Here is a 26,500-nt window from a genome sequence, read left to right as displayed (position 1 = left end):
TGGATAATTTCGTTTGCTGATGTTGTGACCCTGTGTGCAAACACATGGAAAAGAGACTGGGAAGGCGAATGTAAATATAAAAAGTAATGAGAAATTGAGACTTGTGAAGAGTGCGCATTGCTCCGTGGCTCAGTGGTTAGTACTGTGACCTCAGAGCAAGAAGGTGGCTGGTTTGAGTCCTGGCTGGCGTGGGTTTCCTTCATGTGCTCCGATTTCCCCCACTGACCAAACACATGCGCTATCGGGGAATCGATGAACTAAATTGGCCACAGTGTATGAGTGTGTGTGTGTATGGGTGCTTCCCAGTACTGGGTTGTGGCTGCAAGGACATCCCCTGTGTAAAACATGTTGTTTATTTCGTTGTGGCGACCCCTGATAAATAAGAGACTAAGCTGAAGGAAAATGAATTAATAGTAAAGCAGTAAACACACATTCATGCAAATGATCCTCTTTATTATCATGATTGCTGAAAAGTGCAGTTTAATCATCAGAACATGAGCATCATGTGGTATTGAGACAAATCACCTTCAACATCAGCAGCGTTCAGTCTCTTTTTATGGTTAATAAAGGACTATAATCATTAACAATATGCAAACACTTTTATAAAACATGTTTCAGCATCAGCTCATTCTGTAATTATTCATCATAAATGCAGATAAAATGACTCTATTGTGATATATACTGTAGATTTCATGTCAGGTCTATATTTATAACATAAAAAGCAAAAGTAATTGTCAAAATAATCAAACATTTCAGAATCTTCAATCCTCAACAGCCTGAAATAAAGAAAATAAAGGAAAGAGACGCAACAGCTGCTTATTCATCATAAAAACACATTGAAACACTCAGAAAAGACGTTTAACAGTTCTTTATTAAACAAAACCATCACAATCTGCATTTATAAACACAAATACTCAGGCGAGGAAAGTTTATTAATATAGCACAGTTCATACACAGTGGCAATTCAAAGTGCTTTACATAAACAAGAATAAAAGACACAAGTATAGGAATACAAACAAATAATAAAAATGATTAATAAAACTGATAAAATCTGATTAAAATGTGTTGAAAAAAGATTATAAAATAATAATAAAGAAAGTCATAATAGTGTGATCTGTAAAATAGCATGAATTAGCATGTTGCTAGCATGTTTATAGTATTAATTAGCATGTTTGCTAGTATGATTAGCATGTTTGCTAGTATGTTTTCAGTATGAATCATTGTATTGCTAGTATGGATTGGCTTGTTATCAGTGTGTCCAATGTAAAGTCAATGGCAGTTTTTTTTACAATGGAAGTCTATGGGACAGTTGCTAGGAGCCGTAAGATGTTGCTAGAGCGTGGCTAAAAGGTTGAGGTCATCAGTGGTTGGCAGATTGGTAGTCTGAGTTAAAGGAGCCCAACGTTAAGTCAGTAAGACAGTCTGGTGCAAAGTGATGAGGTCATAAAGTTTGGACCGATGTTAAGTCAATGGGACTTTCCAGAATGTTCCGGGTCAGTTTTCAGAAGTGTTTGAGCTGCTGAAGATAATGTCAGCATAGACTAAGAGGATTATAGATGTGGAGTTTCAGATGTAGCACAAATGAACAGCGACAGGAGAGACATAGACTGACAGAAGCATGAAACACACACACACACACACACACACACACACACACACACACACACACACACACACACACCTGACCAGCACTGAGAACGCTAGTGCTGTTGTACATCTATCACTACGCTCATGCATATGCATTTGCAGCTCCGCCCTCTTTTGAAAAGAGCTCAATCTCATTTGAATTTAAAGTGACAGTCATCAAAACACCACAATCAGGATCAAAGCCTGAAAGGGTCAGTTTCAGAGAGTTATGAACATTATCTGTGTGACATTTTGAACTCAAACCTATAACTTATAGATTTCCTGCACACTGCTTGTCTTTGTGTGTGTGTGTGTGTGTGTGTGTAAGTGTGTGTGTGTATTTCTACATGTTTCTAGTCGACTGATGTACAGTCTGCGTGTGTGTGTGTGTGTGTGTGTGTGTGTGTGTGTGTGTGTTAGTGTGTGTGTGTGTGTGTGTGTATTTCTACATGTTTCTAGTCTACTGATGTACAGTCTGTATGTATGTGTGTGTGTGTGTGTGTGTGTGTGTGTGTGTGTGTGTGTGTGTGTGTGTGTGTGTGTGTGTGTATTTCTACATGTTTCCAGTCAACTGATGTACAGTCTGGATGTGTGTGTGTGTGTGTGTGTGTTTGTGTGTGTATTTCTAAATGTTTCTAGTCTACTGATGTACAGTCTGTATGTGTGTGTGTGTGTGTGTGTGTGTGTGTGTGTGTGTGTGTGTGTGTGTGTGTGTGTGCTGTATATTGTCTATGTCAGTGTATTTTGCTCTGTCTGGAGTCTGCAGCTCAGCTTTTCCCTCATCATAACACACGTGCTGCTGCTGCTGCTGCTGATGTGACAGTAAAAGTGGTTTGATGTGAAGAAGCGCTCAATAGGGGACAGTCGACCTTAAGCCCTACACTGCTGCTCACAATCTGCATTATATTGGTGCAGGGCTCGAGGAATGGTTGCCATATATTGTAAAACTCATCAAGGTTTAATAGAAATAATAAATAATAAATAATAATAATAAATAATAACAAATAAATAATAATTAATAATAAATATTAATATAATAATAATAATAATACATATTAATATTAATTAATTAATAATAAATAGTTCTCATTAATTATTATCTCTATATCTGAGTGAATCATTATTGAGTTCATTGGTGGAATCTGATCATGAGTTCATACAGCGACACTCGCGCGCCCTCATGTGGCCAGAGAGGGAATGACACTGTAATCGCTGCACTGTAATGAAGGAGAGCTGGAGATGTTTATGGCGGAATTATGGCGGCTTGAGGAGGCAACAGACTGTTATACGACATAAACTTATTATTCCTCCATCTTCTTCCTCTCAGACTAATTTCTCAGACTGCATATTCTCCTAAAATGTTCATACTACAACCATGGGCGTAAATCTGATTTAACAGTAGGGGGGACAATTAATATAAAATTTCTTTCGAGCATTTTTTTGAAGGTGACACAAATAATACAGCCGAACTGTACTAATAAAGATATGTCCCCGCAGTTAAAAATAGTTTCATTATTATTATTATAGCATGGATACTACTATTTTTTAAAGCTTTTATCAGGTTCAAAGATAAAGCAAATTTTTCCATTTTTACACTTGTTAAATTGACCGATCATATTGTAAATAGGTGAGCCTGTGAAGTTCAACTGCTAAACAGCCACAACTCCAAAAACATTAAAAAAAATTGTTCACCGCCCATAAGAATTGTCATTATCCCTTCAATAATGCACAACACCCTTACCTGACACTGTACATCTGACTGACCCTGCTCTGCCTGTTCCTCAATCATTTCTTTCTCCTTCGCCTGTGATTGATAATGTGACATTAGTATTTCCATAAGCACTCATTCTTAAAGCAATTTTGCTTAATATGTAAACTTTTTGTACTTGGCGTTTAGCTGCACTGAAAATGATCTTATGCCAGGCAAATTTATTTATACTGTAGCACATTTTATAAACAATGTGCTTTACATAAAGAATGTAAGACTATCGTAAAAATAATCACAACAATAAAAACAAGGACATTTTTTATTTCAAATTAATTGAGTCACTTAAGAACAGAATAGAAACTGATTATACTAAAATACAGTAGGGTTAGACTGGACGTAGCACAGTGCTCATTTAGCAAATACACAGCTAAACAATATGCTAATTGTGGTCGTTAATGTTAAGTTAACATTATGCCAAGTCGTCACAAATAAAACAATGCATGGGAAACGGCTTTGGCGTTACAACCATAGGTTGCAACAAGCTAACGCTAATTAAATAAGTCCTTTTTACCGCTAATACAGCAGATTCGTGGACAATTACGTTGGTAATCAGCATTTTTGCTGCTAAAAATTTATGAACGAGTCTTTATTAACTAAATTGAAGAGAATCACTTCATTTAAGTTGGATAAAATCCCCTACTTACTTTCTGAAATTCAACATTTACTCAGCCATAGTTGCAGCCGCACAACTGACGTGTGCTTGTGTGCGAGCATAGATATATACACTAGATGTCGCCTGGCCTATTGTTGTCTATTGGACGGAATGCGTCAATAGCGCCGCCATCTTGGTACAGGGTAGCACTCCTTTGAAATGAATGCAAGACCAATTACAGTGGAGGACTGTGGCCATCCAAAGCCAGAGATATACACATATACGAATATATATATATGATCGGGAGTTTTCCTGGATGTTAGTGTGTAATCTTTTTTTCTAATTACGAAAATTATAATTTTACATCACTTTTCTACATTGATGGATCAGTGACCGCACGGGCATTCCTGACAAAAAGCTTGTGTTTGTGTGTACAGAAATGTACTATTCACCCTCCCTGTTAAATCTGATCTAATCATGTCCTGAAACACAGCTCCTCTCCTGCTTTCACTTCTCATACTGACGGAGGGAGCAATGAATGATGAATGAATCCCCCGAACGACTCTTTCACGTTAGCCGACAATAATACAAGTTTCTGGCAGCGCAGCATCTCTTGTCATATTTCTTTTGCATTGTTTGCTGATTTTATTCAACAAAACTAGCATAAGCCGAGTGTTTAGTGCGAGTTGGAGCTTCTTCCCAACAAACACACAACGTTGCCTCAACGTAGCGACCTTTCTACAACGTTGTACCAACCTTGCAAAAAGGTTGAGGATTCTACGTTGTTGCTAAACGTTGTCACAACGATGTCATAAGGTTGCCATTTAAACATCATGAGGGCCGCATACTTTAGGTTGCGTGGACGACCACTGTACAACATTTACTGGTCACAGCTGAATCAGTTTAAATTTCAACAAGCCGTCGTCTCATTCATCAACGACCGAGGAGACGTGAGTATTGCTTTATTTCTTCTTGGTAAATAAGATACGTAAATCGTGAATATTCAAACAAACCTACGATTTCGACAACAATCTGTTCCAACATTACACACACTCAAAAGCCGTAATGAAGTTATAACGAGCGAGTAACATTTCAGCTTTCCGTTTACGGACGCGGCAACAACATTAAAATCATTATGTTAAATCTCTCAATAAAACATTTCCTGATTATTTACCTACGCCTTGTCTTTAGTCAAATGGACAATAATGTTTTTGAAGTTCAGTTTTTTCCATATCCATCGTGATCAGTTAGTATGATACTTCCTCACTCGAGCCGACCCACTTTTTACAAAACACACAAAATAACTTTTAAAAACAAAACATCTCTGTGCAGATTGCGTCCCGTTAAAGGAACAGTTCACTCAAAAATGATATGTACTCACGAATTATTTGCCCTGTAAACAATAAGTGATTCCAAACCTTTAAGTTTCTTTATTCTGTTGAACACTAAAGACTGTAAGCATTTGCTTTCATAGTAAGAAAACACTATGGAATTAAATAGTTACAGTTTTCCAGCTTTATTTAATATATCTTCTTTATTGTTTAGCAGAAAAAAGCTAAATAAGTTTGCAACAAATAAAGGATGAGGCTAAATGGCAGAATTGTCAGTTTTGGGTGAGCTATCCCTATAAGTTAAAGTATATAAATTCATGTTCATATGCTTAATTAATATAGATAGTAATTAAAAGGTCTGCTAGTCTAAATTTCTATTTTGATTGGTCTTTTGATGTTTTATTTAAAACCCACTCTTTTCTTTGCTCAACAGGCTATTTTTACATGGAGGTAATCTTCTATTGATAATTTCTGGATTTTAATTATGTGTAAGTTGCATGAAACTATTGTTTAACCACTTACTGTTGTTTTCAAATTATTTATGTAACTTGTCTTTCAGAATGTTTTCAGCTGTTGAATTCACCTCAGATCAGTGTTGCTGTAATTCCTGATCTATGGAAAGAAGAATTGGATGAGGTAAGAAGTATACTACTCTATTTACTATTAAATGTATTTATGTTACCTAAAACAGCATGTCCATAATGTGGAAAATTGATCATGCTTATGAAAAATTACTTTATTATTTTGTACAGCTGTTATTGAAATTACACTACGTTTAACATTTCATTTACAGCGAGCAACGCCATAACTACAGGACCTCTTCTTTCTCTTCTCATAATTTAAGTAAGTATTCGGAGACTAACTCTGACTTCTGTTAACTCAAACCTGTTTTCCCTGTATCTCTAAATTTATTTAATTGTATGTAATTTTGGTATATGATATTTTATTAAAGCATTAAAATAAAGTAGGCTACATAATTACTCTGGAGATTTTATATGTAATGAAATTACAATAAATGTCTGAAACTTCAATAACTTGCTAGTCATAGTCATTTCCTGTGTAGTGCTGTTGTGTCAAGCTCTGATCTGTCCTCTTTTGTTCACTGCCTATTTTGACTTTTGTCTGCTGTGGATCTCTGAAGCTGGATTATACATTGAATTTGTTTCTTCCTCTGACTGCTTTCTCCATACCAACAACTACGACTGGTCTTCAGCTGCGCTCCCCGGTCTGCTGTATTCTCCAGTCCAGAGCTTCACTGTCCAGTGTCTGAATTTTAATTTATATATTTATTTATATGTTTATTTACATTTGTAAGTATCAGCTCTTTGGTTTAAATCATGTTTAAACTTTGGGGATTCGAATCAAAGATTCGAACATGATTCACATAGAATTATTTAAAGCTTACACTTAACAAGTATTTGTCCAGCAAATACAACGTTTAGTGTAAAGCAATTCTGTATTATATTATTACGTGGCCAACAATAACAATATAAAAACAGTATCTAATTATTTAATGAGCAAGGTAGCAGTATCTGAAGCTGAGGCATTAACTTATAAAGCACACAACACACCAACACGGGTCTTAAAACGAAACAAAAGTTTATTGCTACTTCTATAACACAAAGTACTAATCTACGTAAAACAAACAAATGCACATACATACACACACGCACAAGCTGTTTCAGGAGAGTTTTGACTGAGTGGATTTAACTTCTAGCCTTTGCTAAGTTCTTAGGATTGCAACCTGAGAGAAACCATAAAAGCAGAGAATTTCGCTATTCTTTACTACTTAAACATAATTCACACTAGTGTCAGCAATGGATAGAAACCTTGTTTGTGCTACTTGCGTTCTGATGGATTTTGGTTTCCTCGACTGGTCCAAAGGGAAATCCCGGCGAAGCTGATTGGTCAGCGTAGCAACTTCAGTGACGTGATGGAATTCCCTCATAGGTGAAGAGGGGTTTCCTTAGTCAGTTGCTAGGGATACGGATGTTGGAAGAGGCGGCGTTTGAAGTCCTTCCTGGGGTTTCTGTAGTTATGACGAAGTTTCAGAGTTCTGAGGTATTGACCCGATGGTTTGTTGTTGATGCGGTTGCACAAGCAGATCGGGGTTCGAGCCGGCAGCAAGTGAAGATCGCGGTTTGCTCCGTGATGTAACGAGGCTTCTGGCGAGGCGATGTAACGGCCACAGCACGAGAAGAGCGACGTCCGGGCAGCGACGGCGGTGACGACTGGCAAAGATGACCGGCAAAAGACGACGATGAAATTTCTTTGTTCAAAGTTTTATAGGCTTTGGTAGAGGCTGGGTCTACACAATACTTGTCCAATCAGATAAGGTGCGGGGTGGAGTCACACCCCAATTCTGACCTCTAGGAGGCCGGGTTGGCACCTTGTGTGGGCGCTGCTTTGATAGCAAAGTTGTTAAAATAAAGTCTCATAACATGGACACTTTTCATAGTATGTTTTTTTCATATAAACAAATGCATTAGAAACCTTCCTAGCATTCAATCAATACCAAACATGAAGTATTTCATAAACATTCTGTAGATTTCATTTGTCACTGAGGGCTATAACTCAATAACTATCCATAACGGTTTTGTTAAACACATGGAACATGTACACACAAAAAACCTACAGAAACATAAAGCAAACATACATTACTCAAATAAACACAGTTTTACTGTATGTCCATTTAAAATTTGGAAGCTTGTGATCGCTTCTTTGTGTGCTTAGAATGCGTATTCCTCTCAGACGTGGGTCGCAGGCGTGAAACAAAAGGCACTTTAAGAAACCGGTTTGGTGGGTTTTTGATTGTATAGCCTCTTATTGTTTTAAGGTGTAAAAGTTAATTAGCACGCAGTTGTGATCGCGACTGGCAAGTCATCCTGTGGATTGCCTTGAAAATGAAATCAAAGCTCAGACATGTAGGCACCAACCAATCTTTTAAGAAAAATATGGTCTGTGACTTGTTCGGTTCTGGAACGATCCGTTGACTCCCTACAATTTTAATGATTTCCTGTTTACTTTTCTTGTTTGTTTACCCTTTAGTTTAATTAATATATATATATATATATATATATATATATATATATATATATATATATATATATATATATATATATATATATAATCTAAACTTTATTTCATACTGTTTGCTTATAATTAGATGTGTACTGTATGTATTAAATGTTGTGAAATATAGAGTAAAAAGTTTGATTATATTCATTTGTGTGGCATTTTTACACTTTAAAGTTTACACATGCAGTTGTTAAATGAAATAGGAAAAATAAATGAACAATATTAATACAGGTAGTAAGCATGCCGCCTCGCGGTTGCTGAATGTCGCACGACAACACTGCTACAGCCTTCTCACATCTTACATTTCTACGTTGTGACAATGTAGCGAGCACGTTATCAGCAACGTTGCCTTTGAAAAAATACAACGTTGTGCAGACATCGCTACAACGTAAATGTGTTTGTTGTGTTTGTCTTATGGTGAATGCAGTAAGTGACTGTTATCATCAATAACGTTACCTGATTAGCACAAAAGTTCAGAACATTCAAAAACAGAAAAAAACTTAATATTACCTATGAAATGTTCTGCCTTTGTGCTTCGACTTCTTTGTTTGCTCGTTTCTACACCCATAGACAGCGATAAAGGGAATGGCAATTGCTCCTTGAATGGGAGGGGACATGTCCCCCCCGTCCACCCCGGGATTTACGCCCATGACTACAACCACCAAACTGCTCTGACTCGGGTTGCTTTATCTTTTCCAACTGATCCGACTTTAAATTTTCTAAAAACTGACTCGGAAAATTCTGGAAAGTGCCATTAACTTAACAATAGTGACCTCATCACTTTGCACCAGACTGTCGTACAGACTTAATGTTGGGCTCATTAAACTCACCAATCTGCCTATCATGACCTTTGAACTTACTAGCTACAACCACTTAAGGCACACTAGCAACAGTTCCATAGACTTTTGACTAAATAAACCACACTGAACTAAATTAAACTGAACTGAAACTCTGAAAACTAAAGTGACGCTGTTTACATTCACTATTATCTTCTGTGTGAAGCTGCTTTGACACAATCTACATTGAATTAGCAATATATTAACAAACATACTAGCAACATGCTAATTCATACTAAATTCATGCTCACATGCTAGTTTATGCCAGAAACATGGTAATTATTATACAAATTGTAGCAACTACTTTGAACAACTTGGGAATCACCTAGCAATGCCTTAGCAACCACCTAGCAACACCTTGGCAACCATCTAGCAACTGCCTAGCTACCACTCACAACACCCTAGCAACCATCTAACAATGGCTTAGAACATCTTAGCAATCGCCTAGTAATGCCTTGGCAACTGCCTAGCAACCACACAGAGCACCCTAGCAACATATTGACAACAACCCAGAACACCTTAGCAACACATTAGCAATTAACTAGCAACACCTTAGCAACCCCCTAGCAACACCTTAGTAACCGCATAGCAACATCTTAGCAACCACTTGGCAACACCTTAGCAACCAATTAGAACACCATAGCAACCACCTAGCAACATCTTAGCAATTGCTAAGCAACCATCTAGCAACGCCTTAGCAACTGCCTACACAGCAAATTTTAGATAGTAGATTTAACTACCTTAGAGTTAAAATTAACACTCCCTCAGAGTTTATATGGGAACCACTATAAGTGTTAAAAATAACACTTTTGAAAGTGTTAACATTGTCAACACCAAGAGAGTGTTAATTAGCAAACTCTTATTGTGTAAAATATCTGTTAAATTTCAGAAAAAATACCAGCAGATGTGGTTGCCAGAATCTTTCTGTGAAAAACATGGAAGTTTTATATAACTGTATAAATTTACAAAAAATAACCATATTTCATGAACTAATACAATGTTCAGTTTACAAAATCATAGCTTAGTAGAAAAAAATGTAAAGTGTTTAGATGCAATAATGTTTTCATGTGTGATTGCATATAGCAAACAGATTTAGACTGCATTAGTAACTACACAGTTACCTTTAAACAAAAGAAGATGCAGCATAACATCAAATACTCTCAGTTCATCTTGGACTTGAACAGAGACGCTATTATCCTCCACATTGGTGACACAAAAACTGTTTAGCTGTTTTTCTTTCTTTTTTTCATTTTTAGATTTTATGGAAAAATACCAGCAGATGTGGTTGCCAGTAATCTGCTGTTTTTAACATTCATAAATTCAGTTTACAGAATATTTCTGTTAAAAGCACATTCACGGTCTGTATTTTTTATCGATCTCACACTGCAAATTTTAGATTTGGTAGATTTAACAACCTTTGAGTTAAAATTAACACTCCCTCAGTGTTTATATGGGAACCACTATAAGTGTTAAAATAACACTTTTGAAAGTGTTAAAATTTTTAACACTCAGAGTGTTAATTAGCAAAATCTTATTGTGTAAAATATCTGTTAAATGTATGTCAAAATACTGGCAGCAGTGGTTGCCAGTAATCTGCTGTTTTCAACATTTTACATTCGTAAATTCAGTTTCCAGAATATTTCTGTTAAAAACAAATCCCATAGTCTGTATTTTTCATTCGAACACACGTAAGCCTTAAATTCCAGAGCAAAATCCTAACTAGTGTCCTCACTACAGAGGGTTGAACACTCAGACAGTGATGAAGTTAATGAGACAATAAAGTGTCTAATTAAAGGAGGATTGAGAATTATTGATAAACAACTGTTAACAAGCAGAATCACTGAAGGAAAGAAAAACACAAGCCAAAACCAAAGATGAAATCAACTGAGAAAAAAAACTCTAAATAAAATAATAATCAATAAAAATAAAACAAATTACACAATAAAAAATGTTATTTTTCAACATCTTTAAAAAAAAACTCATCACATTAAACAACTCATCATGGAGCTTCACCTATTACTGACCTGTGACTTTATTTCTGTCATGTGAACAAAAGCTCTTAATGAAATTTCTGTTGTTCATTTGAAGTCACCATGATGGAGGACAGAGTCTGTTTTAGTCAGGCTCTTCAACTTCTTGCTATAAATGTCTTTTAGTTTGGCTGCTATAGTTAGTGTTAATTACACTAGTTATACATATAGCATGGAAGCCTGAAAGAAAATTAAAGTGTCAGTCTTTAGAGATTATTTATGATAACATAGCCTTCCTTTCCTGCTTGTTTTCTAATTCAATATCATATTAGTTATGTGTGAGAAATAAATAATATACATAAATGAAACCACTGAAGCTCCCATAATATAAAATGTAATAAACCCAATATTTACAATGAGAATGTTTGATCTATGGCAGAACTTAAAAACACCCACACATCAAAAGTTAGTCTTTGAATCTCAATGATAGTGACAAACAAAAAAATAAAAATCAAGTAAAAAAAACACTCTACTGAAACATCACCTCCCAAAAACAACACAAAATACAGGAAAATAAAGAGATTGTAAGAACATAAAGCTGCAAAATTAATTCATGCTGCAATGCATGCTGGGAGCTTTGTACTATGCTGGCACCCAGCATGCATTGCGGCATGAACTATGCAGCTTTTTTTTTTTTTTAGCAACCACGGTTGAGGTTCATATGTTGATTCTTGATGTCTGTGTGTCATAAAGTGCAAGCTGGAGCTTGAATGTTTAGTGCATGACACTCGAATTATTAATTGCATCCTAATTGTTTGTTGAATCTTCTATGAAGAGCAGCTAACTGCCAGTATTATTGTCCCATGCAGTTTTATATATAAACTATATTTGCATATTTTTATGAATCAACTTATTAAACCCCTGAAATTATATCTATAACAATTAATCATAAACAGTATAGTTTCTCTTAATTTTTTTGCTATAGCTGATGAGTTTAAGAAACACATCTATAACAGTCAGAGAAACATTAGGTTATAAGCGCAAAGCTTCAAGACCTCAAATAAGCAGCCTCTGATCTCTATGATGGTGAGGTCAAATGAAATATTTTTAATAAAAAAATATAAACCTCTGTTCATTGTCAAATATTCTTACAGAAATGAAGTCAAACTGTAATCAGTGAAGCTGCTTATACTATTATTTAATGGAGATGTTTAATCCTCTGTTTTAATTCAGTTGGTTTGGTGTGAGGCTGTGTCTGTAGTTTTATTTCTTCCTTCAATTTCTTATTCCTTCAGTGATTTTGCTTGTTAACAGCAGGTGTCTGAATTCACTTATTTGTGGTCATTCGCTCTGTCTAGTGGACTAAACTAATTGACTAATTTAAGGGCCAGGTGAATGAGGGTGTGGTGAGATTTCAGACACTCTGATTAGTTTCTCAAACACAAGGGTTTTCTACAAAGGTAGATACATGTTACTCTGTGTGACAAGGAGGCAAATCAGCTTCTAATGCCGATCTAACTCTAGAATTTTAACACTTTATTCTGAATTACTTCAACACTTGAAATTTAACACCAATGAATTTGCTGTGTAGCAACCAATCCAGAACCCCCTATCAACTGTCTAGCAGGAAACATGCCATTATAAACTAGAATGCAGTGATGACTGATTCAGACATCTTGAACTCTACACTGTCAGATCACAGAGCTTCAGTCTTGAATCTTTATAAAGCCAGAATCCAGGATAGAGTGTGTGTGTGAATGTGGTGTGGAGTGTGTGTATGAGGCTCATTGTTGTGTCAGAGACGCTGTAGAAGGACAGAGTTCCTGCACTGTGATCCACATACACTCCTATTCTAGAGGAGCTGACGGAGGGTTTAGGGAGTTTAGTGTTTATTTTATTATGCCAGAAAAATAAACTGTCAGCAGAGCAGGACAAACTCCAGGACTGATCATTGTTTCCAAACTGACACTCATTACCCGAACCCTTCCTGCTGATGCTCTTATATGACACTGATATTTCTACACCATTACCGCTCCACTCCAGCTCCCAGTAAGAGCGTCCACACACACTCTCTCTACACAACACCTGAGAATAACCATCAAATCTGTCTGGATGATCAGGATACGGCTGGACTGAACGTTTATCCTCCACCGCTGTGTTTCCTTCAGACAGAACCAGATATTTATACGCTGTGTTTGGATCCAAAGTGAACTGTTGAGAATCTGATGAAGATAAAAATCAGGAAAAATATCAATGAATTTCTGAGTTTACTCTAATATTATTTGCACTTTTGCTGATTAAGAAACAAGGGCTGCGTCCGAAACCGCCTACTACTCAGTAGGTACTGTATTTGAATTTGAGCGTACTACTGGGCCATTAGAAAAGTGCGTTCTATACAGTATAAATGTGAAAGAATGAATGGAATTCGGACGTACTACATCCGCCATTTTGTCATGGTCACGCAACCTACCTGCGTAATTTGCGTTGCTTCACTCCCATTCATAAATTCGCTGGCGGGGCATCATGGGATAGTGCATGAGATGTGCACTCTAGAATTTCGCCGGAAGTAGTAAGTCATCCGGGTACTTCTCGCCTACTGATTTTCGAATTCTATGTATTCGGACATACTACTCGGCTCGTATACTGATTTTGGCGTACTATATAGTATGGAAGTATGCTGTTTCGGATGCAGCCAAGAACTATGAATGTTTCAGTACATGTTCAACCCCAAACCAGAACACACTGGGACAGTATAGAAAAGGCGAATCAGGAAAGTGGAGATTTCTAAATGATCTTTGACTTGTATTTCACTGCAGATGATAAAATAATCCTGATTTAATGTGTTCCTCATGACTTTTATTATTAATCACCAATTTCTGTTCCTGCAACACATTTAAATAAAGTTGTATCAGTAAAGCATTTATCAGTCTGTAATGTTGCCGTTCCTTTTCACAACACTTAAAGACGTTTAGAGACTGAAGACAGCAAGTGATGAAGAGTTTCAGGTGTCATTTTCCTCCTGCAAACAAATCTAAAGGTGTCTTAGGAAGGTTTCTACACAGAGTTGAATAAATGAGACTTTAACTAACCCAGTAAGATAAACTAGCTGTGTGATTATATCTAGAGCTGCTGATTCTGTAGAGTTCAGTGTGTTTAATGTAGATCAGGGTTGATTTGAGCAGTTCAGCACAGTTCAGTCTGATTGATGATATATGATAAGAATATATGGAAACGGCCACAAGAGCTCATTATAGGTGTTTCATTCTCAGTCAGCTCATTCAGGTTAATGGCTTTGAGCAAAACCCCGAAACCTCACACAACATCTCACTCATCAGAACGCTCTCGTCTCAGGAGCTCAGTGATATATTCCAGTGACATATGCTGGTTAATGCAAGTCCTGCAATCGTGATGATGAGCATTATAAGCGTGTGTGTTTTACTGTCTCCTGTTTACATCTGTGTGTGTGTGTGTGTGCGCTGTTTAGCCAGGTGAACATCACTACACGTGTTAAAGCTACTGTAGCAGCCCTTGGTGAGCGGAGTGAGGTGTGTAAGTTTTGTTTTGAAACTGTTAACTGAGCCAATTATTGTTTATCTGTGACTTTACACAGCTCATCTACTGTTCACTGTACACAAACGCCTGATCATGAACTGTAAAGGTGTCAGAGTTCATTATCAATCTGCTTTGTGCTGATTTGTGTGTTTACTTCTAGTTTTCACTGTTTCTGCTGGTTGCAGAATAAAACACATTACAGCCATCAGAGACTCTCTGCCTCATATGAAGGAATCCAACACAATATATAACTTTAATCTTTAAAGGGCACATAGTTTACCCCTTTATTATGATTTAATATTAATATTAAGGTTGTTCTGAGTGTGCCAGTTTAGGTTCAGTTCAACACACAGTTCAGATGTTTCTATTATAATGTGTTATAGGGTGTCATGTTGGGGGTGTGTACACAGCTCGCTGTTTTAGGGACGTGTTGCTTCAATTGAAAATTAGTTTCGGCTTCCCGCCCAACGTACCAAGGGGGCGGAGCCAAAAGCTCACCCACTCTGTGCTTGCAACAGACAGGCAGTCTGAGAGGAGCAGGAGTGAGAGGATCTGCATTCAGCTGTTCATGTACGACTCGAGCACAGACCAAGCAGAGAGTACAAAATCATTTTACAGCAATGGATTTACAGCAGACTGTGTGCTAGTTTCAAGTGCCGAGCTTATACACCGAGACTAATAACCACGCGCACTGAATTAACTTTGACTGAGGCACCGAATGAGCCGCTTGAAGCTGCGACACGGCACACCAGACACTCTCAGAAACATGAAGTGTCCTGAATTGTCGCGCCACACATTTTCGAACTCTATACACAGGTTTCCATCAGGGCACACACAAGGGCGCCCCGGCGGCTGTCCGCAGCGCCCAGCCTCTGACTTGAAGCACCGCAGCATGCACCCCGACAGAAACCCACACCCAGAATTCCAAAATGCATGGTGCTGCGTCAGCGTCGCGCCACGCAGAGTGGAGCTTCTGGTGTGCAACCTGCAGGCAAGTTTGTTATTTTATTTCCAATGAAGAGACGCGCACAAGAAGCAACACGCTCGCTCTTTTCCAGCTGCACTTAGTTAAGATCACAAGGAGCTTCTGTGAACATGAGAAATGCAAACGGCTGAAGTTTTAGGTGGACCCAATGAAAAGTACACATGTTTGCAAACCTACCTAAAGTTACAACTAATAATTCCAATTAGAGCGATAATGTGGAGAATATTGATCTTGTGTTGAGCCCAATGAGCCGTACATCTAAAAATAGAGCAAAGGTGTTCCTTTAGTGATATCAGTTTGACTCACACGCTGAAAATGGCGGACGTGAGATGAAAAACTGAGAATTAGGTGACACGAGCCTGTCAATCAACATTGGTGGGCGGGGCGACCACACTCCTACATCAAGTTGCAGTCGATCTGAAAACCGCTCCAATTGGTCCACCGTTTTTATGTTGTTAAATTGAAAAAAAAAGGACTGTGTGTGTTTATATCACCCCAATATGACAGTCTATACACTATATCTACACACACGTCTGTCCAAACAGCTTAAAAAGTAGATTTTTTACCATAGGTGCCCTTTAATGTTCAGTATGATCAGAGTCACTTACACTGGAGGAACTGCTCATGGGTCTGTGGTTCAGGAGCGGTAATCCTGCTAATGCTGCTCACTGTGGAGACAAACAGATGATTTACAGTAAACATTGTTAAACAATACAAATACATTTAAAATCATCTGAAACATGTCAGGAAATATAAATCTGACCTCTGCTAGATATGGTCTTCATCTCCTCAGTGCAGAACTGCTGCAGTTTGTCTCTCAGACGAGACACAGATTCAGCAAGTTGATCAAAAGCGAGCTGCGAGCTGCTAATAAAGCTGGATGAGTCTGTAGATCCAGGAGGGACAGAGAGAGACTGCAAACTCTACACAGACACAACAGAAACAGCAGCTGAAGACACACAAACACAATCTCTGCTCCACATGCTCTTCCACTGTCCTGTGTGTCACCTGGAGGAAATGGATGTGATCTTCTGTGTGTGAAAGCTGCTCCAGCTCAGCGTTTCTCCTTCTCAGATCATTGATCTCCTGCTCCAGTCGCTCCAGTCGTTCTTCAGCTCCACTCACTGCAGTCTTTTCTCCATCTCTGATCATCTGCGTGAGCTCCGAGCGGCTTCTCTCAATCCAGCAGATGAGCTGAGTGAAGATCCTCTCGGTGTGGTCCACTGCAGCCTGTGCAGAGCGCTGTCAGACACACACACACACAGACACGCACACGCACACACACACACACATTGGAGTCTGAAACGCCTCTTCAGCTCTTTTTGGGTGTACGACGCTGCAGAGCTCTGAAAGGCAGATTGTTTTTGTTGTTCAGCTATGATGTGAGACTTTTTTACATCTACGATTGATCAGAAGTGTACTGTTTTAGATCCACTTCCAATGCTAAGTTGGTTAAGTTAAATTTAGCACTCATGCAGAAAGCTTCAATCCAAGGAGACAAGGATGCCCAGCCAGTGCCTTCATCATTGTGGGAGATGTAAACCTCTGTAACCTCTGTAATAGTATGCTTAAACTGTATCAGTTTGTGAACTTTCCCACCAGAGGAAACCGGACACTTGAGCACTGTTACAGCAGCTTTAAATATGCATACACCGCTGCACCAAAACCTCACTAAGGGTTCTGTCTGCTTACGTGTATTTATATCAGGAGGCTAAAGGCTGAGCAGGTCAAAGTCAGAAATATTAGCATCTGGTCTGACAGAGCAATGGCAAACCTGCCTAGAGATAACACACATGTACCTTCTTAAAGATGCCACAAACCACATTGATGAGTACAGAGACTGTACGTGACTTTGGCCCAATCCCAATTCTACCCCTTAGCCCTTCCTCTTCCCCCTACCCTTCATTTTGTGCGTTCATGCCGAGGGGTAGGGGTGTCCCAATTCTCTTTAGCTGTCTGCATGGAAATGCTTGTAGTTTCTGCCAACCCGACTCTACACCATGACTTTTCAATCCAGATGGATGGGGCAACCATTACTGCATCCAAAATGGTGAAAAGCCTTGGAGAAACGATTGATGACCAACTAAACTTCTCTGACCACATTTCTAGAACTGCTCGATCGTGCAGATTCGCACTCTATAACATCAGTAAGATCCGACCCTTCCTATCTGAACATGCAGCTCAACTCCTTGTTCAAGCTCTTGTTCTCTCCAGACTGGACTATTGCAACTCTCTACTAGCCGGGCTTCCAGCTAACTCTATCAAACCTCTTCAGCTGCTTCAGAACGCAGCAGCACGAGTGGTCTTTAATGAACCTAAACGAGCACATGTCACTCCGCTGCTCATCCGTTTGCACTGGCTGCCAGTTGCTGCTCGCATCAAATTCAAAGCTCTGATGTTTGCTTACAAAGCGACTTCTGGCTTTGCTCCTTCTTATCTGCTGTCACTTCTGCAGATGTATGTGCCCTCCAGAAACTTGCGTTCTGTGAATGAACGTCGCCTCGTGGTTCCATCCCAAAGAGGGAAGAAATCACTTTCCCGAACTCTCGCATTCAATCTGCCCAGTTGGTGGAATGAACTCCCTAACTGCATCAGAACGGCAGAGTCACTCGCTGTCTTCAAGAAACCACTAAAAACTCAACTATTTAGTCTCCACTTTCCTTCCTAATCTGCAATTGCCTCTCTGGCTCCACCGCTAACTCAAAAAAACTCAAAAAAAAAAAAAAATTACTAATGCTTTCCTTTTTGGACTTTACAGACCTGAAACTTGCCTACAGCACTTATTCATTGTTGCTCTTATAGTTGTGTAAATTGCTTCCTTGTCCTCATTTGTAAGTCGCTTTGGATTAAAGCATCTGCTAAATGACTAAATGTAAATGTAAATGATGGCGTAGGGCTAAGGGGAGGGGGTGAATACACCTTCGAAAGAAGATTTTTCAGAACCACACTCGAAAATCAAGAGGTAAGAAAATTTCCCAGAATACACCAGCCACAACTGCACCTGGAAGTCAGGAGATCCACAAATTAGCATTTTTTTGTCATTATTGCAAATTTTTACCACAAACAAACATCTTTTAATATATTCATAGCCAAGTTACCCATGTTTTACCGTCATACTTAAAGAGCCCATATTATGGGTTTTTGAAAATTCCCCTCCATGTAGTGTGTAACACAGCTCTAAGTGAAGTGAAGTATCCAGCTAAGGCTTAAATCTGTAAGAATACAGTGTTTAAAACGGTTGATTCATCTATAAAAGAGTCGACTCATAGTGCTTCAAACGAGTCGCCTTGATACCGATTCATTAGGTGTTTCGCCATGACGTACGAACGAAACCAAGTTATTCACGTGCACGCGCAAACCCGGGAGATTTCAAACCTGAGGCCCCGCCCTCTGACGCAGAAACCCAGACACACACGCACACCCACAAACACACGCACACCCACAAACACACGCACACAAACATGCCGGTCGATTGAAGTAACACTGCAGATGGACATTATATTGAGTCTCTACCCAAAGATGAAACATCAGCATTATAACCAAGCAGTTGGAAACTTCTGGAAGCTACATGCTACAAAGAATACTTCATCTGAGTTTGTTAAAGGAAGGATCAGTAAAGAGTAACTGATGGACGTCAGGATGGGTTTCTTCCATTTCTCAAGTGTAAGTACGTGCGGTTAAAGTTGTTGCCTCGTTTACTCTAGCTTGCAAATGTATTTAGTTGTGATTTGTTACTTGTAACCGTGTGTACTGTATCAGGTTAACTAGATATATTCTCTTATCGCGTGCAAAGTCACGTTAAAAACGCGACGCGTGCTGCTTTGTTAACGGAGCTCCATGCTAGAGTACCGCTCCCGCAATTTATTCGGAAATTTATTCCTTGTATATTCCGAATAAATCGCGGGAGCGGTCGGTAACGGGTTTAATTTGGGACGGGAGCGGGCTGTCTAGCAATATCACGGATATTGCTATGCGAATTAGAAAGAGAGAGTCTGCGTGGTGCTTGTGTGTGTGTGTTAGTGCGCACGCGCGCATATGAGAGAGAGAGAGAGAGAGAGAGAGAGAGAGAGAGAGAGAGCGAACGAACGAACGAACGAGCTTTGTGTGCTTTGTGCTGTGTGTATACAGACAGCTTGGCTGTCTGGACTGTATACTGGGTGATATTTGGTTGTGTTCTCCGCTCTAGCGGGACCGGGCGCGGCGGGCAGAAAACGGAGCGGGTTCTCAGGCTAAAACCTGGCGGGTGCGGGCGGAAGCGGGAGCGTTGGTATCCGGAGGTGTGTGTTTTTGTGTGTGTGTGGTATGGCGAGTACACGACTGTCTCCTTCGTTCGGTTATCCGTGGCACTATCCACTCGCCATAGTGTGGCAGCTAAAATCCACGTCTACACTATCGAGCGTGTATGAACTGTGATTACTTTTTAAATTGCTGATTAGCTATTGGCCATTTCCCTCTCTGACTGAAGGCAGTCGACCAATCGCGACAGACTGTCATCGGTCCAATCAGCGCAGATTAGCTCCGCGCTAAGGAGGGGTTTGGGAACAAATGAATCACTGGACGATTCATACAGGAGTCGCTGGGATAATTAGCTAAAAATAAATGCAGATTATAAGACCATGAAAGTGTTTTTTGACCTTGCATGCATATTAGACTGTTGTTGGAGACCCTTACAACCAGGATATGACCCTATTTCATGTATAATATGGGCTCTTTAAAAAAAACGCTAATATAAAAAACACTGAATTTTGCAATCTACAATCCATAATCACAACTCCTGTACAGCAGTCCCACAACATTCTGACACTCGATGACACTCGAATACCCTGTCAGAAACATCTAGTGGCTGGGAATGACGTTGTACAGTGTCTGCTATAATGTTAATGCTGTTTTAGAGTGTTTATATAGATGAATATGGCCACTGTGTAAATGCACAGTACAGTTACGATCTTATTGCCACATTAGATTGTTATGATAGCATACAATATGCCTTCAATGATTTCCTGATGATAAACAACAAAAAATAACACAACTGGAATCACTACAGCAATCGCCATCGTCTGATCTCATATGAAGCAAGAGATCGCGATGACATATGATGACGTGTGCAGGTGCTGTAGTGCTGTTCCTATTCTTAGGGGTAAATTTTGCAGCCCTTCCCCTTAACCCTCGGTTGTAAGGGCCAAGGGGAAGGGGTAGTGGTACAAAAATAGAATTGGGATTGGGCCTATATCAGCTGATGTACAATGATCTGTGTCTCCTCCAGAACTATACAGGTCTATCCAAACCAACAGGACTAGTTTAATGCTAATGTTTGTATAAAAACCAGGAAGAGATGTGAGGCCTTAAGGTCTGTGGAGCAGTATAAACAGTCAATCAAAGTCCTTAGAGCCTGTGCAGAATTTGCAGGTGTGTACACTCTTATTTGTCAGTCAGTAACACAGACCTTGGACACCCGTATTTTTAAAACCAGCATTATTATTCCACTCTCCAAGGCATCAAAAGCAACCACATACAACGACTACACCCCCATGGCAATTACAGCAGATGCCATGAAGCGTCTGCAGAAATTCATCCTTACATACATCAACACTGTTGACCTGCTACAGTTTGCCTATGGTGCTGATAGATAAGTGCATGATGATGCTGTTGCGGGGGCACTTTTGATCATTTTGGAAGGGCACTTTCTATCCAAGACTAAAAAGGGCCTGGAGGTGCCTGAAACTGACTTCATGTTAATTGAAAAGTACTCAAGTGCAATAAAGACGTGTGTGTGTGTGTGTGAATTTGTATGTTTTGTAGATATATATGTAGGTTTTATATCTTATGTGTATTGTTTTACAAGCTGCTCTTATTAGCCGCGTTTCCACTATCGCGCCTAAAGCGAGCGAGCCAGGGCGAGCCAAGGCCAGTGGCGTTTCCACTGTCACTTCCGGGGCTTAATCGGGCCAAAGCGGGGCTTTCTTGGGGCCAGCGGCCGGCCTTTTTCGGCCCGCCGAATACCTTGGGCCAAGGAGGGCCAGCTGGGGCTTCGGGGCGGAGTGAAAGGAGAGGCGGGCAGTTTTCTGATCGCACATGAGTACATGCGCCATACAAATAAATAAATAAGGCAAAGAAAACATCTAGCCTTATAGTCTGGGGTCTTTTTGCGTATGATCACCCCTATGTATCCCTTTTAAATGTAAGGCTGCTGCATAAAATAATAAAGTAGTTTTAATTTATAGTGACGTTCTTTGCTGCGTCCTCCTTTATGTTTCAATAACGCTTAATAATCTTTACACCATATTAAAAACACAGCAGACAATAAAGGTTTTTGAGAGTTTTTGTCAAGTTTAAAAGGTGCGTTTTTGCGCGTTTAAATGCCTGTATTTGTGTGTGAGACCGGGCAAGAGCGCTCACTCACAGCTGTGTTATGCCGCGAGTGGGCAGATATTGAGATAATACACAATATAAATACAACAGAAAGACATAAAACTTAACAAAATACGTGCCCACTTTCGTAGACTTTAAACAATATAGTGTCATATCTTGATAAAATAGCCTAAGCTATATTGAAATATAATTTAAAGAATTACAAATATCGGATATATATAAAATCGCATTAAATAAATAAACCAATATAAAATAAACAAAACCTAGCTATAACAATGTAGGTAGCCTATATACAATACATAAATCAAACCGTTTTAAAGCCACATATAGCCTAATTTTTATTTTACAAAGACCTATCTGAAAAAAAGTCGCTTTTCTAAAAACAATAAACACCGGAGAAGGTTTGAAATATTATTTATAGAGTATTTGGATATGATGATATTAATCAAATCGCGCAAACAGAGCATTATTTGGGTGAGTGAATGCAGAATCTAGCCTACTTTTTTTTCTGTCACTCAGTCCTGCACAGCGCTCGCTGCTTTAATCGCATTGGGGGAAAGCCCAAACCCAAAATTCTATATCCTCAAACAACTGTTTATGTTTTTATATGATGTGGTTAAATTTATAAATGAAACTTTAAATGAAGAACTTTAGTGAATAGCTGCTGAGCGCAACAAATATGGCTATATTTTATTAGGCTACTCGCTCTTCTTGTGCTGGAAACACTTAATAAGACGTGCTATATCGAGTTATAAAGGAGAATTTCTGGGGCTTTATATTATGGATGTGTGCGCTCACTGTGATGGGTCCGTTAGTGGCGAGAGCAATGCACAATGCCAACAGTCGGTCGGTGAGTAAACAAATGTAATGAATGGAAATACACAGGTCTGTGCGTATAGACATTTCATGTACTGCTTTACAGTAACGTGTCATTTGTTTGTTTCGGTTGTCTTCATTTTAATGGTTTCGTTTCGTGATGATTTTATGGTGTGCTTTATCTGCCTCATTCCCGCTGGAGTGGGCGGGTTGTGTGACGTTTGATTCTGTGTGCGGTGTTTGCGTGACGCGCTGTGAGCTTTTAGCCCGACAGTGGAAACGCGACATGATTTCATTGTCATTTCTCAATCTCCCGGGCTATTGGCCCGGCCCAGCCCGATTAAAGCCCTGGCTCGCACAGGCCCGATAGTGGAAATGCGGCTATTGACTTTGCACAAATAATTCCTCTGTATTTAAAGGCAAGTGCATATGGCAAATAAAGTTCTTGAAATTACTTCTGCTCAAACTCACCTTGTGAGACTCCACAGCCTCTCTCAGCTTCTCCAGCTCCTTCTGTCTCTCCTGGAGTCTCTGCTGGAAACTGCTCTGGATGTTCTTTAACCGACTCTGCAGGATTCACACTTTACACTCAATATACATCTCATATAACATGAGCCACAACTCCAAAATGTAATCTATGGTGTTCCAGTCATGTTGGAAAGATCATATTTGTATTGCAAAGTGCGACTATACATCACAAATATTGTTAGAGTGTTAGGAGACTCTATTATTTAATGGTGCTTCATGGCAGTAGGTGGCACTAAACATCTCTTGCAGATTTTATATCTTGGCAGAATTGTATCTTGCCTGTATGAATGATAGAAAGCATGCTCTATGTCTGTATGTCATTCAGATTTAAAGAAGTGCTTTTTAGATCTGGATTTGTCTGCTTTTTAGTTTAGTTTAGTTTATTTGTTTACAGGGTCAATGCACATTAATAAACATTACTGTAAAATGGCTGCAGAATTAGCCAAGAATGGCTATTTTTCATCCGTAGACCCCTTACAGAATGTAAAAAAAGTCACACCTAAAATAGAAGCACAACATTAAACAATTAATTACACTTTCATATAAAAAATACAGTTAAAAAAGTAAAAAAAAAAGAAAGGAAAAGAAAAAACACAAGAACAGACTGATGGGAGCAGAGGACAAAAAGCCAAAGACAACAGTACAAATGTGTCAAGAATACAGTACTAATGCTGACAACACTGATTTGTCAATAACCAATTTTTAACATGAGACTGAAAAGAACGAAAAGTGCATGATCTTCTAATTGTTGGTGGGTTGGAGTTCCATTCCCTAGCAGCTCTCACTGAAAATACAGATTGACTGAATGCTCTTTTTTTTTAAGGAATAATGCAGTCCCATCTGTCACCTCCTCTAGTATTTCGGTGAGCAGTCGTTCTAATATTTACAAACTGATTTAATGTTGAAGTCGGGTTATGTAAAGTCTTAAACATTAAACAGATATGTACATATTTAATTACATTTTCCCAACTAAGCAGGTTGTATTTCTTTAATATTAAACAGTGGTGATATTAAACTGATTTCTTATCAAGGGATTTTATGGATTGTTTGTATAAAGATTCCAGTGGCTTCAGAGTAGTGATGCTGGCTTGGGACCAAGTGGTTAAACAATAAGTGATGTGAGAAATGATCATGGAGTGATAATAGATTAGGGCAGCCTCACATGACATTTGATCACGAATAAATCTAAAATTTGCTAAACTGAATCTGACCCGGTTACAAACCTTTTTAACCTGAGACTAAAATGATAGTTTTGAATCTATTAAAACTCCAAGGTACTTGTACTCAGATACAACTTGTAATCTTTCCCCTGATACAAATACATCTGGTACTAAACTTACCCTACCATTCTTAGAAAAAAACATACACACGGTTTTAGAGATGTTCAACTGTAAACAGCATTGATCTAACCAGGCTGAAGGATGTACCAGTGATTCTGTGAGTTTGTCTGCAACTTGTAACACACTACTACCATGAATAAATATAACAGTGTCTGGTGTGAATAGTGGACATGGCTCGCCAGGAATTATTGAAATAAGAGTTACTGATAATCTGAGTCAGTAGTTGAGGGATCGGTTCTTTGCTCAAGGGACCCACTCAGCCTTGTCAGTGCTGGGACTCAAACATGTGACCTTTAAATCACAAGTCCAACTGACCATTAAGTCATGGCTGCTCCCAATGGCATTGGTTTGACCAGGATAAAAACTCAGGTCAGCTGTTGGAAGGCAGCTATGCTCAGCACTGTAATACCAACACTTTGATTGCCTGCATTAGTCACAGTCCAACCGGTTTAGTTCCATCCACATACCTGTGGTTTTCAGACTTGCTTATCTGGATCAGGTGAATTAAATTAAAGCTAAACACAAGGCAGTGGCCTTTCAGAAACTGAGTTTGATATACAGATATATTTAAACGGACATTTATTATTTATTACTGGGCTTAAGTAGGTTCTTACCTGTAGTTCAGTCCTCTCTGCTGCTGCTGAAACAGTGTTGTGATTTTTGTGTTCATCCACCATACATAGATAACATATACAGCAGTGATCAGTGCGGCAGAAGATCTCCAGGAGTTTCTCATGTTGAGGACAGATCATCTCCTGCAGTTTATGAGTGGCTTCAGTCACTTTGTGTCGATTTCCTGGATTCAGATCTTGATGGCGCTGAAAATGAGTGTGACAGTAAGAGTTCAGACACACCAGACAGGACTTGACGGCTCTGTTTTTGGCTCCAGTACAGACGTCACACTCCACATCTCCAGATGCAGCGGGACTCTGAGCACGACCAGCAGCTTGTAGTTTGCTCTTCTGCAGTTTCTCCAGCACTTCAGCCAGCATGGTGTTTTTAGCTAAAGCGGGTCTGGGGCTGAAGGTCTGTCTGCACTGAGGGCAGCTGTAGACTCTCTTCTGATCCTCCTGATTCCAGCAGTCTGTGATGCAGCTCATACAGTAACTGTGTCCACACGGAATGGAGACTGGATCCTTCAGAAGATCCAGACACACCGAACAGCTGAACTCTTGATGAGCCCAAGAAACACTGGATTCTGCCATTTTTCTGCTCACACTCACAGTTAAACATGGACACAAAGCACTGATGACTGATTGTTGCTTTCGGATTCTCTCAAGATTTCCTACTTTTAAAGGGGTGGGGCTCTGAAATGGTACTTGAGTCTGAAACGCCTCTTCAGCTGCCATTCTTCTGCTCAAATTCACCTTATGATACTCCACAAACTCTGTCAACTCCACTAGTGTTGGGTGGTGAGGGAAGGACAAAAGAGGACTATTTATTGACAAGTGATACAAAAACAAACATTCAAGGTTACAGAAGTAACCCAGTGCTATAAGTGGATTTGATGTTAAAATCCACGTATGGGAGGTTTCGGTTTAGAAGCCGCTTGTCTAAAAGAGTATTGAACGGGCCAATGAAAACAATGAATTGGCAGCGTAAGCTTGCGCAGGTGTGCCCCATTGCCAATTATCCCAGCATATAAGCACACCTGGCACCATCAAACGCCATTCTTTTAAGCTGAAGAGACTTTTAAACAGCTAAGGGAC

General features: G+C 39.2%; 2 protein-coding genes across 8 annotated transcripts in view; one reads left to right on the top strand and one right to left on the bottom strand.

Annotated features, from left to right (window-relative positions):
• btbd2b (BTB domain containing 2b) overlaps window positions 1–26,500 on the top strand; it is a 1,074,195-nt gene that overhangs the window by 373,509 nt on the left and 674,186 nt on the right. The window lies entirely within an intron of this gene.
• On the bottom strand, window positions 854–26,249 carry LOC147846577 (E3 ubiquitin/ISG15 ligase TRIM25-like). 7 transcript variants are annotated; one of them, XR_015479162.1, is made up of 8 exons: window positions 25,406–26,220; window positions 23,395–23,490; window positions 16,747–16,980; window positions 16,502–16,661; window positions 16,347–16,406; window positions 12,786–13,423; window positions 9,783–9,936; window positions 854–1,681 (listed from the first exon to the last, which is right to left on the bottom strand). XR_015479162.1 is itself a non-coding variant. In XM_087241697.1 (6 exons), the coding sequence occupies exons 1-6, from the start codon at window positions 26,138–26,140 to the stop codon at window positions 12,885–12,887; spliced, it is 1,824 nt and encodes a 607-aa protein (XP_087097823.1). In that variant the 5' UTR covers window positions 26,141–26,236; the 3' UTR covers window positions 10,486–12,884. The 7 variants fall into 7 exon arrangements, 3 of the variants coding, with proteins under 3 accessions (XP_087097823.1, XP_087097824.1, XP_087097825.1); XR_015479163.1 differs by having other exon boundaries at window positions 9,849–9,936; XR_015479161.1 differs by having other exon boundaries at window positions 854–1,700; window positions 9,520–9,924; window positions 12,797–13,423.

The sequence above is a fragment of the Danio rerio genome, chromosome 2 (genome assembly GCF_052040795.2).
Source record: "Danio rerio strain M-AB ecotype USA chromosome 2, GRCz13ab, whole genome shotgun sequence".
NCBI lineage: Eukaryota > Metazoa > Chordata > Actinopteri > Cypriniformes > Danionidae > Danio > Danio rerio.
This window is presented reverse-complemented; position numbering and strand designations above follow the sequence as displayed.